Here is a 13,538-nt window from a genome sequence, read left to right on the forward strand (position 1 = left end):
ATTCCTGCCTGTGGCAGGGAGGTCAGGCTAGATGATCTGTTCAGGTCCCTCCTGACCCTAGCTACTATGAAACTATGAAATATGAAGCAGACGGATTGTGTCTTACTTAGGGTCACACAGGAAGTTCATGCAAGGGCTATGAATGGAACTCAGCATATGTCTACACTGTATACAATGGACAGCAATATAGACTTACCTGAGCTAGCTCTAAACCCTACAGTGGAGACATCCTCTTGATGACCTAGTTCTCTTGCACAAATAAAGAATAACTTCCACTGAATCCCTTATATCAAATGGTTGAAAAATAATAATACCTAGGATTATCAATATAAACTTTCCTTTTCCCCTCATCTGTTCTGTTTCATTTTATTCATAGCTCACTCACAACTTTTGTTCTTCTAGTCAAATGAGATGCTTCACTCAATCTTTCTTAATATCAACCAAGATCTGTTACATATCATCTGCTACTTGGTTTTGAATAAAGAGCTTGACATTGTCTTACCCATTTAAATTAATTGCCATGCTTTGATGATGCTTTTTAATCCTGGCTAACCCTAAAGCAACTCTAGTGGGTTATTTTGATAGGTGATTAATGACTTTCTGTTCTCTTAGCCAACATGACAGGCAAAAGAGAAATAAGACAGACCAACAAAGATTTCCCTTCTAGCCGTCTTGTCATCTCACTCTTTTTTAAAAAGAAAAAAGAGAAATGTGATACATGTTTCACTCTTCCAGGAACATTAGTTAAGTTGGTGCCCACTGTTAATTATATGAAATGTATTTAAAAGAATGAATAAAAAGAAGGTTTTTTTTCTTTTGTCAAAGAGATCTGGTGACAAGAATAGATTCCTTCAGGGCCTGCCAACAATATTAAACATCCTTTCTTTTGTCTGAGGTCTTGCGGTCAATCTGACCCCATCACAGCTTTTACAGCACTGCAAAGGCGTTTGTGTAGGCATGTGCAGGCATGTGCAGCCTTGGTTTAATCTAATTTAGAATATTTTATAGACTGACAATTAATTTAAAGTGTCAGGGCTGGTAATAATACTTTGTGCTTCTGTGGTGTCTTACATATGAGATTCTCAAAGCACTTCACAGACTTAATGAACTTAGCCTTTACATACATTAATGAATTTTATTGCTCTCATTCATCCACTCCTAGGACTCAAGCATGATTCTGGATCTTCATAGAAAATAATATATAGTGATTATGACATTCCACCGTATTCATCGGAGATGTAATTGATTCACATGTTCTTCCTCCTCTTCATCCTTCTTAGGGCAAATCAGAACTCCGCACTCTTCATATTGTCTACTTGAGTAATGATCTGTCAGGCTTTATTGCTCACACTTGACTGCAATTTGACACATTACTTTGCCTTTTATGTTTCCCAGGTCACCTCATACATTTTCTACCACAGTTGGAGCTGCCGCCATTTATCACTGTTGCTCATATCTGTTTGATCATGTCAACCATACCTTCCCCATTATAACCCCCAAACTTAGGGTCCATTAATTTAATTCTTGGCTTTGGGACCTGTTGGGAGTCATCATTCATTTCCTCTTCTATGTAAAATTGGGTCCTTTTCTTGAATGTTCACCAACTGGGTATGGAATTTTCCTGGTGTTGTGGCCTGTAGACATTGCGCACATGCTATTCTTATCTTTTTCTGTATTTTGTTAGTAGAATTCAAGACCTGCTATATATACAGTTAACAAAAGAAGAGCCTGGAGACAACTGAAAACCAAATCTTTTTTTATTTTGGTTTTTACTTTCAATACTTATTTGCCAGTCCAGGCCACATCTTTAAGAGATGAATTTTTTCCAATAGATAATTTATCAAGGTGTTTGTATCAATACCTTTTATTCCTGGAATATGTGCTTAAGAGTAGATTTATTTATGTTGTAGGGAGGCAACCCCTGAGAGAGGGTCTTGGATGGTTGTACACATAGAGTACTGTCTGTGGTGTTTGGGTTAGACACATCCTTGGTTCTTCCTGTATCATGCTGTGTCTAGCATGGCTGGAGATACCGTGTAGGTGGGTCAGCAGATGTCTCTAATAAAACAACAGATAGTGTCACAGTGTCTGTCACTCCACCTCTCAGACTATAATTGCATCATTTACTCTCACTCTCGCCAACACTGACTACTCCTGCTTCCTATCTCCCTGAAGATGATGGGTGGGTGTATATGCCAGTTAAGTCTGAATTACCAGTAAGTGGGTAGCAGACCTTCCTCCATGGTAAGTCTGGGAAGCTACCCGACTGCTGCTGTTTTTTCCAAGGCCAGCCTGGTAAATCCTACTACATACAATGCACTTCGAATATCCATGCAGCAGCTATTCAGTGAGTATAGACTTAGCATAGCCTTTATTCATACTATCACGCACATGATCAGCCTGGCCAACAGCAGGGATAATGCAGAGTTCAGCACAGATCCATATATATAGTGCTTATATATTAGAAACACTTACATCAAGACCACATTGTTGGCCACACATGATTAGTTACATCTCATGCTATGAACCTTACAATTTGCTGATTATTGAACGTATTTTATTACAGAACTCCAACACGCCATCCCAGATATCTACAAGGTTTTGGTTATACTCTCTCGCATCCTTTTATTATCTATTATGCAGTTCATACTGATTCTCTCCATCTCAGGATACTCTTGACTAGATTCCAAATGTTTTGATGCATTCACTTTGTTGTCAGCCACAAAATTTTACACTTACAGGTTTTTAACATGACTGGGTGGTACATATTGAGGGCTATAGATTGTACAGAAAAGACAGGTCGGGGAAGAAAGGGGGGGGGTTGCACTTTATGTCAGTGAGCAATATACATCAACCCTCATCAAGACAGAATCCAAGGTTGAGGAAGTAGAAGGATTGTGGGTTAGGCTACATGGGGTGCAAGGAGAAAGGGATTTGGTGGTAGGGGTCTGCTACAGACCCCCACACCAAGGGAAAGAAATAGATGCGGGGCTCCTGAGGCAACTCTCGGAGACCATAAAAGCTAAAGAGGCGGTAGTCATGGGGGACCTAAACTACCCAGACATCTGCTGGGAGACGCAGACAGCAAAGTCCCACCGCTCACACAGGTTTCTAACCTGTGTACAGGACCTCCACCTGACTCAGGAGGTACATGGTCCCACTAGGGGGAATGCCATACTGGATCTGGTATTGGCAACAGGGGATGACATGATAGGGGACCTCCAGATCGGTAGCCATTTGGGAGACAGTGATCACCTAATAATAGAATTCAACATAAAAGGTCGAGTGGGTAAGGTAACTAGTAGGGTGAAAGTGCTAGACTTTAGGAAAGCTGATCTCAATGCACTCAGGCGATTAGTCAAGGACGCACTGCAGAGTAGGAGTTTTGAAGGGATGGGAGCGAGCCCAAGAAGGGTGGCTGTGCCTTAAGGAAACGATCCTTCGGGCACAAAGCAAGACGATCCCTGAGAGAGGCAAAAGAGGGAAAGGGGCCAGGAGGCTTCCATGGCTGACCAGAGAAATCCAGGGCAGCCGAAGGGCCAAAAGGGGAGCACATAAAACGTGGAAACAAGGTGAGATCACTAAAGATGAATATACCTCCTCTGCTCGTGCTTGTAGGGAGGCAGTTAGGCGGGCCAAAGCTACCATGGAGCTGAGGATGGCAACCCAAGTAAAAGACAACAAGGAATTGTTTTTTAGATATATAGGGAGTAAAAGGAAGGCCCAGGGAGGAATAGGACCCCTGCTAAATGGGCAGAAACAATTGGTGACAGACAGGGGGGACAAGGCTGAACTCCTCAACGAGTTCTTTGCCTCAGTGTTCCTAAGCAAGGGGCAGGACAAGGCTCTCACTGGGATTGTAGAGAGGCAGCAGCAAGGCGCCAGACTTCCATACGTAGATCCTGAGGTGGTGCAGAGTCACTTGGAAGAACTGGATGCCTTTAAGTTGGCAGGCCCAGATGAGCTCCATCCGAGGGTGCTGAAGGCACTGGCCGACATCATTGCAGAGCCACTGGCGGGAATATTTGAACGCTCGTGGTGCATGGGCCAAGTCCCGGAGGACTGGAAAAGGGCTAACGTGGTCCCCATTTTCAAAAATGGGAGGAATGAGGACCCGGGCAACTATAGGCCAGTCAGTCTCACCTCCATCCTTGGTAAAGTCTTTGAAAAAATTATCAAGGCTCACATTTGTGAGAGCCCAGCAGGGCAAATTATGCTGAGGGGAAACCAGCACAGGTTTGTGGCGGGCAGATCATGCCTGACCAATCTAGTCTCTTTCTATGACCAGGTTACGAAACGCCTGGACACAGGAGGAGGGGTGGATGTCGTATACTTAGACTTCAGGAAGGCCTTCGATACGGTATCCCACCCCATACTGGTGAACAAGTTAAGAGGCTGTGATGTGGATGACTACACAGTCCGGTGGGTGGCGAATTGGCTGGAGGGCCGCACCCAGAGAGTCGTGGTGGATGGGTCGGTCTCGACCTGGAAGGGTGTGGGCAGTGGGGTCCCGCAGGGCTTGGTCCTTGGACCGATACTCTTTAATGTCTTCATCAGTGACTTGGACAAGGGAGTCAAATGTACTCTGTCCAAGTTTGCAGATGACACAAAGTTATGGGGAGAAGTGGACATGCCGGAGGGCAGGGAACAGCTGCAGGCAGACCTGGATAGGTTGGACAAGTGGGCAGAAAACAACAGGATGCAGTTCAACAAGGAGAAATGCAAAGTGCTGCACCTAGGGAGGAAAAATGTCCTGCACACCTACAGCCTAGGGAATGACCTGCTGGGTGGCACAGAGGTGGAAAGGGATCTTGGAGTCCTAGTGGACTCCAAGATGAACATGAGTCAGCAGTGTGACGAAGCCATCAAAAAAGCCAATGGCACTTTATCGTGCATTAGCAGATGCATGACGAATAGGTCCAAGGAGGTGATACTTCCCCTCTATCGGGCGCTGGTCAGACCGCAGTTGGAGTACTGCGTGCAATTCTGGGCGCCACACTTCAAGAAGGATGCGGATAACCTGGAGAGGGTCCAGAGAAGGGCAACTCGTATGGTCAAGGGCCTGCAGACCAAGCCCTACGAGGAGAGGCTAGAGAAACTGGACCTTTTCAGCCTCCGCAAGAGAAGGTTGAGAGGCGACCCTGTGGCTGCCTTTAAGTTCATCACGGGGGCACAGAAGGGAATTGGTGAGTATTTATTCACCAAGGCGCCCCCAGGGGTTACAAGAAACAATGGCCACAAGCTAGCAGAGAGCAGATTTAGATTGGACATTAGGAAGAACTTCTTCACAGTTCGAGTGGCCAAGGTCTGGAACGGGCTCCCAAGGGAGGTGGTGCTCTCCCCTACCCTGGGGGTCTTCAAGAGGAGGTTAGATGAGTATCTAGCTGGGGTCATCTAGACCCAGCACTCTTTCCTGCCTATGCAGGGGGTCGGACTCGATGATCTATTGAGGTCCCTTCCGACCCTAACATCTATGAATCTATGAACTCTTACTCCCCCTGGCTTGCCTTATGGCCTACAGCTGTATTAGCTCCTGCTTTGGCCACACTGCTGTGGCTTCTCTGCTTGGTGTTCTGTCTGGGGCTGACAAGTACAGGACAGATAACAAAGTGATACGGCATAAGAAAGAGAAATATTTGAAGAACTAGCTAAGGCTTTCCCCTTCTGTTCAGTCAAAGGCCTTCATTTAAATGGTGCAAAATTTCAGCACTCTGCCTGAGTCATCATTAAACCTAGATGATCAATAGCAGTCATGGCAAAAAAAAAAAAAGTTTTCTTTTTCCTGCTGCTTGCAGCACCTTTAACACTACTATGCACACTAAAACTGGGTGTGTGCCCAGCCATATGGCAGGTGGGGGGAGCTCTAGGCTCCCCCTAGTGCCAGCCCCATGCTGGCAGGAGACACCCGGGTCAGGCCTGGGCTCCAGGGGGTGGGGGCCAGCTGTTTCCCAGCACCATGCCCCAGGGCTAGGAAGTGTACCCTCTCCACCCCAGCTGTTTCCTAGCCCCCTGCTCCAATCTGCTGACTGGGGAGCTCTTGTTTCCCCACCCAGTTAGGTAGGGCTTGCTGGGAGCTGTCCTGCCTGTGGGGCAGCTGGCAGTGAGCCCATGGCTGGGCAGGGAATTCCCACCTAGCCAGGGGATCACTGCCAGCTGCCCAACTGGCAGGACAGCTCATGGCCAGCCCCTGCCTGAGTGGGAAAGCAAGAGCTTCTCCGTCTCAGAGCTGCTCTGATCCCTGTTCTGTAAAAATCCAGGAGTCCTGCAGCACCAGGATTGGTGGGGGTGGGTGGACCTGGTCCCTGTGGGTCCCAGAGAGGAACCTGGTTCCTGTGCTGAATGGCTTCCAGCTCCTGGAGGGAGCTGGGAACTGAGCAGTGCCAGGACCAGGTCCCCTTCTGGGGCAAATTTGCTCCTGGTCAGTGTCTACATGAGCCCTACTGTGCAGTTAGTTTAGCACCTGTATTTACAGGTATTAACTAACTGCGTAGTAGACTAATTTACTGCTCAGTAGCTGCTGTACACAGTTACGTGGTGATGCTTTACTGTGCAGTGGATTAATCTGCTGAGCAGTAAAGCATCTTGTGTAGATACACTCAGTGTGTCAGGATGTAGTTATATTAACGGTTCCATTTCCATCCATGCCTGGTAGTGGATTATTGGTGGTTTGTGAGCTCATGGTAAGGGGTCTTCAGATGACCCTCCTCCTTCCTTTACAATTAAAAAATAGGTAATGAAGATGCTTGTTGGTCCACAAGGAGTTGAGGGATGGCAGTAACTTGTTGGTCCACTGGCTCAGGCAGCCCAAATTCTTTTCAGACAGTGCAGGTTTCAGAGCTCCAGAAAACAGTCATGCTAGAGTATTCTCAGTTAAAGAGTTTGGAACAAGATTACAGGAGCAATTGGACTAATCCAGAATCTGATCTTTTTCAGAAGCAGAATCTCTCTTCCATGACACAGCCGTTTTTCCAGAGCCAGCATTATGGGAATTGATTGGTGCTATTGAAAACCCTTAGCTGGAAAGTTATAATCTCCTGGGTAAATCTCCATTAATCTGCAATATTCTTGGAACAAAAGTATCCAAGATGGGCATGTCTACATGTTCATTAGTGCACAGTGGTTATTGCACATTAAATTTAGTACTCATATAATGAAGTATTAAATTCATGAGCAGTAACTGGAGTAGCATGTTAGCACTGTTTGTGCTGTGATGTGCTACTGCACAGTTAGCATCCTGAAGACGTGCCCAAGGAATCCAAATTCAGGGTGTTGCCTAAGTATGGTTTGTACTGGAAACGCAACAGCAGGGCCTTTTGTATTTGCTGTTTGAAACACAGGGCCTTAATACTGTCTTAAAGTAGCAAATTCATCCCTTGATTGGTGTGTACGGGATGGGGGGAAGCATGCATGGGCCTCTACAGCTGGCATACATGGCTTTTTTGTGTCTGGGTCAGGAAGAACACTGAGCTATGGCAAGGCCTAGCTGACATAACAACTCTTGAGGTTGCAAGCCTGTTCTAGAGCTGTACTGGGCTATAATAGACCCAGAGATTGGGAGAATATGAAATGGCTCAAGCCACTACCCTTCTTCTGCAGTGACCAAAATTCTGGCACAGATAAGAATCTGGCCTAAAGAAAATGTACTATAACCAGTACATTGCACTAACAAATTTTCCTTCTGAGGACTAGTAGGATAACTGCTGGCTTTTATGTGGCAAACTATAAAAAGCAATGATGGGGTTAAATGAAGATGCAAGGCTTGGGGCAAGATGCTATCTTTAATAGTTCTGAATTCTCTGGACACTCTGGTTTGTTGGTCTCCAATTAGCAGTCATTGTTTAGCATTTCCTCCTGGTGAATGAATGTGAACAGTTCACTAACTGCAACATTGGCTGGCTCAGGCCTGTGTGCCTGCTCTGGCATCTGATCTGACAGCTGATGCGTTACATTCATCTGTGGCATATGCTGGGGGTGTTATACAGCAGAGGCGGAGGAACAAACAGCTTTTCAGGGAAGAATAACCCTCTTGGGCTAGATTCTGCAACCCTTGCTAACATCATGTGAGTGAGTGTTGTCCAATGGGAATTAGGATTAAACAGTCCAGACCACTGAGACCAGAGAGTGTCAGTCTCCCTGATTTAGAACAGAGCAGTAAACATGGAATTACTTCAGATTGTCTGAACATTAATATCATTAGTTGCTGTCATTAAAAGAAACAGCATTCTCTCATGGCAAGCATGCCACTGTCACAGTATTTGACTATTCTGAGCTCAGGAAATACTGCGGAAAAACTCTGTGCCGCAGTGCAGCAAAGGCTGCTTCATTTTTAATGGTGTGCACTCTAATGGGACCCTGAAACTTACTTTGCTGGAACAGATCATCCTTACTAGCCAGTTGATGGCAAGTTTTGACATGAGTACCCAGGTTGTAAAAAGTGTCTGCATTTGCCATGACCTGAAAGTCCAAGCAGGTGTCCCTGGAAATCCCACTTCTTATCTCTTAATGAAGACTATACCTCAGTTACTTGACCAAACTCTAATAAAGCATCCTTATTTACCCAGCTTTTTGATGAAGAACCTGTCTGGTAGGTCATACAGCTTGTTCTCCTTTTCTCAAAGAAGTTAGGTTCAATTTCTCAATGGCAGTTATGCCCTTTGTTATTATTTCTCCTCTGGGTTACAGTACTGTGTAGAAACTACAATCCTTCACATACTCAACATCAGAAATGGTCTCTGTCCTAAAGGGCTTGAAAGCTCAGTGACAAGACAGCAGAGGCTAGACTCCATTGAGCAGATATGGAACCCAGGGAGAAAGGGCTGACTTTTATTTTACCCAGTGGATGTCTAACGACCAGCTGCAGGCAAAGTCCTGCCTTGATCAGGGAGGCATTTCACTTTACCTGTGTAGATGTGCGGTTCTTCTGTACTTTCAGAGAAGAGCTAATATGCAGCTTCTGCCCCCCACCCCTTGCCCTCCCCTTCCCACCTGCAGCCCTTTGAAGGTGAATTCTACTTTGCCCTACAGAACTACACAGCTTTCCCATTCATTTCAATGGCCAGCACTTGACATCTCCTTGACTAGGCAGGAGGCACATGGCCTTTATTCATTCCAAAGAAACATTTTAACTTATGTGAAGATGCTTCTGTCTTCTTGGAATCCAGCTTCCTCCTGTCCACACAATACATAGGCCTCTCTGCAGTGCTGACCTAAGCAGCTAGATGTCTATGCAGGCAACAGCATAAGCTGCCTCTGCCTCCATGAATGGCCTGGTAGTTAGAGAAGGGTATGAAGGATTCCAGTAGTGTTCCCAAAAGCAGCATGAACTAGTGAAAGAGCTGGAGAATACTCAATCTTGTACATATGGGTTTTCTTTTTCTGCAAGAAAAGACAGTACCTTTGAAGCTTGCTACTAGCAGTCCAGAAGGCTCTCTTTTCCTTCTCTCCAAACACAAGGACAGACTCCTTCCTGCTCCAGGTTCCAGGCCATGTCTTCTCACAGGCTCCTCTTTAATGAAGTAGTACTCTGTTGAGCTCTGCCATGCAAAGGTTTGGACATTGCTTTATGAGCTGTGAGGTCAGGACTCAAATCCCTCAGAGGGAAGTAAGGATAGAACCTGGATTCCCCAAGACTATCTTGGGGCTTTATTGCACAGTAATGTTAGGTGGCCCTTGGATTGTCCACAAATTAAGACTAGTTTTAAGCACCTTTTAGTTATGCCACTCTAGGGCAGGTTTATCTTTGATCTGTGTTACATGGCCCATGAATGGATGACTACTCTCCAGAGATAAGATGCCCAACTTTCAGTCCTCTGGCATCCCAGGATGCAGTGTCTTCTTCCTTGATCCTGCTGCTCTGTGTGGACAGACTTTCCACCCCCTGAACTCTACTGCTCAGGGGGTATTACTGGCACCAAGCCAACTCTGCCTCCTGCTCCCCCCCGGGGTGTGTGTGTGTGAGAGACATGGTTAGGTAGCAGGGGCACGCAGTAGTCCAGGAGGGAGGCCTGGGGGAGGGATGAAAGGGGAATCAAAGTAGGGGGCCACAGCTGGGGTCTGCATGAGCTGGGGCTTCCCTCCTGGTGCAGGGGCAGTGTCCTCATGATCAGAGGTTTCCCAATCCCAATGAATTAAAACATGAAAATTTCTTTAAATTTACTTGCTCTTTATTTTTGTTTAATTATTATTTTTTACTTCTTTTTATTTTATCCTTTAGTGGCTTCAGGGACTGGTTGACTTCATTTTACCACCCAGTCCCTAGCTGCCATTCCCACCCATTGCCTCTCCAGCTCCCATTTCACAACCTAATCCTCATCATTACACTTTGCCCCTTCCAGCCTCATGCTCCTGCCCCTATCAACCCACCTCTCCAGCCCATACCCACTGTGGGGGAAAGATTGCTCAAGTACAGTAGCGGTTAGGGGAAGTGGTAAGGTTAAACATAGTTCATGACTGTTAGTGCTTTTGCTTATTTTGCTATTATTGCTTTTGCTTATTTTGCTAAAATTTTGGGGAATTGTGTTTCCCAACTATGGTGCGGCCTTATCTATGTCTGAAATCAAAAAGGTTGCGGTATCTCTAGAAAAAATAGCCAATGCTACTGCTATTGGACTTCATGAAACAAATGATGAGATAAAGCAGATAAGACAAATGACTTTGCAAAACAGACTTGCTTTAGATTACATATTGGCCAGCAAGGGTGGAGTTTATGCCTTAATTGGCAAAGAATGCTGTACTTACATTCCTGATAATTCTGAAGAGATACAGAATTTGGCTGAGCACATTCAAAAAGAAGCGGCCAAACTGCACACATCCAGTGAATGGAGTTTTGGCCCTTGGCTTGGCTCCCTATTTAGTTCACTGGGATCCTCCATTATATATGGAATCTTGATATTTTTTGTTGTAATTCTTTTAATTTGCGTTATATACCTTTGCTTTCGCTGCTGTTTTTTTTGCCTGTCCTGAGCAAACCCAGCAGTAAACAATATTATGACGCTACAAATGATGCAGCCTGGAAGACAGCAGAGCTATTCAGACGAGGGTTATGAAGAGTTGCAGGGAGTCTTTTGGGATCTTATGAATATAAAAGTATAAAATGGTGAGACTAATAAAGTCTCAAAGTGGGGAGTGTGGGGGAAAGATTGCTCAAGTACAGTAGCGGTTAGGGGAAGTGGTAAGGTTAAACATAGTTCATGACTGTTAGTGCTTTTGCTTATTTTGCTATTATTGCTTTTGCTTATTTTGCTAAAATTTTGGGGAATTGTGTTTCCCAACTATGGTGCGGCCTTATCTATGTCTGAAATCAAAAAGGTTGCGGTATCTCTAGAAAAAATAGCCAATGCTACTGCTATTGGACTTCACGAAACAAATGATGAGATAAAGCAGATAAGACAAATGACTTTGCAATACAGACTTGCTTTAGATTACATATTGGCCAGCAAGGGTGGAGTTTGTGCCTTAATTGGCAAAGAATGCTGTACTTTCAAACCGTTAGGATGTGTGGAAAGTACCTAAACCTTTGGGTGGAACCTATACCATGATTGGTTATAAAAAAAATGAGATCATGTAACTAAAAGGTATAAGAACTTGTTGTATTCCTTATAATACTGGGGAAGAAGGAAGAAATTCCCTTCCCCCCTACGGCTGTAGCTCAATAAAGCTTCGACTGACCTGCTTCATGAATAAACACAGAGTACAAGTTTTTTTTCCGTGACACCACCTAGAGCAGGGGTAGAAGCCTGCCCTGACTTGCCAACCCTCTAGGCTAAGTACAGACAGTCAAAAAGCCTGATGCTGAATCAATTCAGTCTTTGCAGGTTAGTTTAAATGGCAGAGATTAAAGTGAGAAAGAACTGGACAGACGTTCACTTTTGATTCAGGAAATACAGCCATATACCTGCAGTGGCTTAGATCAGAAGCTGGGTGGCACTACAGCACAGCTCTCTGGCATGAAGTCAGCATGGGCTATGTGTTTGCTTCTTCTTCCTGCTGCCCCTGAAGTCTCTGGGATTTGCAGTCTAGAGTCACAGTAACAGGACCCTGCAGAGTTGCTCATCATTTCCTCTGCCTGCTTCCAGGTGCTGCTGGGAATTGTAGCCCACAGTCACAGCCTGCAGTAAGTTTTTAGCAGGGCAGGGAAGCTCTGTACTTGGGGGAAGAAAAATGTAATCCCCCTTCCTGGCCCCAGACCCCAAATGGGGTTTGTCTGTGGGGGGTGGGAGGGGGTAGTCCCTTCCTCCCCCGCCCCCAACCCTTCTCTGCTGGAGCAGACAGCACAGCACAGCCCAGGGCTGGAAAGCATGCTGGGGGACTGTGATTTAACTTGAACCAGGAAGGGGCCTGTGACTGAAGTTTCATAAACTGGTCTGACCAAAATCAGTTAAGTCTGATACTATATTCAACCAGTTTTATCTTAAGCCAGTTTCAGCCATTTTGAAACTGGTATATATCTGATTGCTTCTTGGCCTCTTGAAGGCTCAGATCAAGTGTAGTCATAACATCTACATGGAGCACATCATGGGCCACCGCCAGTACACCAACCCCACCAGACTGACCATCACTGGATTGGACCCAGAGGGGACCACCTGAACCCCTCACTGCACCTGCTGGACTTCACTTCGAGAGGAATCTTCAGCAATGGACCACCCCATTCTACCTGAAGAGGACCCTTGTGATGAGACTCTATATTTCATAGATTTCATAGACATTAGGGCTGGAAGGGACCTCGGAAGATCATCGAGTCCAGCCCCCCGCCCAAAGGGCAGGACGTCAGCTGGGGTCATAGGATCCCAGCAAGATAAGCATCCAGTTTCATCTTGAAGGTGTTCAATGAAGGCGCTTGAACAACCTCCGGCGGCAGGCTGTTCCAGACCTTGGGGGCTCGGACAGTAAAGAAATTCTTCCTTATGTCCAGCCTGAAACGATCTTGTAGTAGTTTGTGACCATTCGTCCTCGTCATCCCTTGGGGCGCTCTGGTGAACAAACGTTCCCCTAGATACTGGTGATCACCCCTGATAAACTTGTAGGTGGCCATCAGATCACCCCTGAGCCTGCGCTTTTCCAGGCTAAAGAGCCCCAGGGCTCTCAGCCTGTCATTGTAGGGTCTGCTTCCCTGACCCCTGATCATGCGCGTGGCTCTTCTCTGGACTCTCTCAAGCTTCTCCACATCCTTTTTGAATTGTGAAGCCCCAAACTGGACGCAGTACTCCAGCTGCGACCTCACTAAGGCCGAGTACAGGGGGAGAATGATGTCCCGGGATTTGCTTGAGAAGCATCTATGGATGCAAGCCAGCGTTTTGGTCACTTTACTAGCCGCAGCATCGCATTGCAGGCTCATGTTCATCTTGTGGTCAATGATGACCCCCAAGTCTCTTTCTTCCATAGTGCTAACCAACATAGCACTGCCGAGCCTATAAGGATGCTGCGGGTTTTTCTTCCCAAGGTGGAGAACCTTGCATTTATCGGCGTTGAACACCATCAGATTCTCATCCGCCCACTTGCTGAGCCTGTCCAGGTCAGCCTGGATCACCCGCCTGTCTTCT

The 13,538-nt window shown here is 45.9% G+C and overlaps 1 protein-coding gene across 1 annotated transcript in view; it reads right to left on the reverse strand.

Annotated features, from left to right (window-relative positions):
• Positions 1-9,001: 9,001 nt before the first annotated feature.
• The window catches only part of STAC (SH3 and cysteine rich domain), a 121,148-nt gene continuing 116,611 nt past the window's right edge, over positions 9,002-13,538 (reverse strand). The window contains exon 11 of the mRNA XM_019483455.2: positions 9,002-9,533. Within this exon, the coding sequence (XP_019339000.2) occupies positions 9,324-9,533 (210 nt within the window). The 3' untranslated portion in view covers positions 9,002-9,323. The remainder of the gene's footprint in view (positions 9,534-13,538) is intronic.

This window comes from Alligator mississippiensis, chromosome 5, assembly GCF_030867095.1.
Source record: "Alligator mississippiensis isolate rAllMis1 chromosome 5, rAllMis1, whole genome shotgun sequence".
Classification (NCBI taxonomy): Eukaryota; Metazoa; Chordata; order Crocodylia; family Alligatoridae; genus Alligator; species Alligator mississippiensis.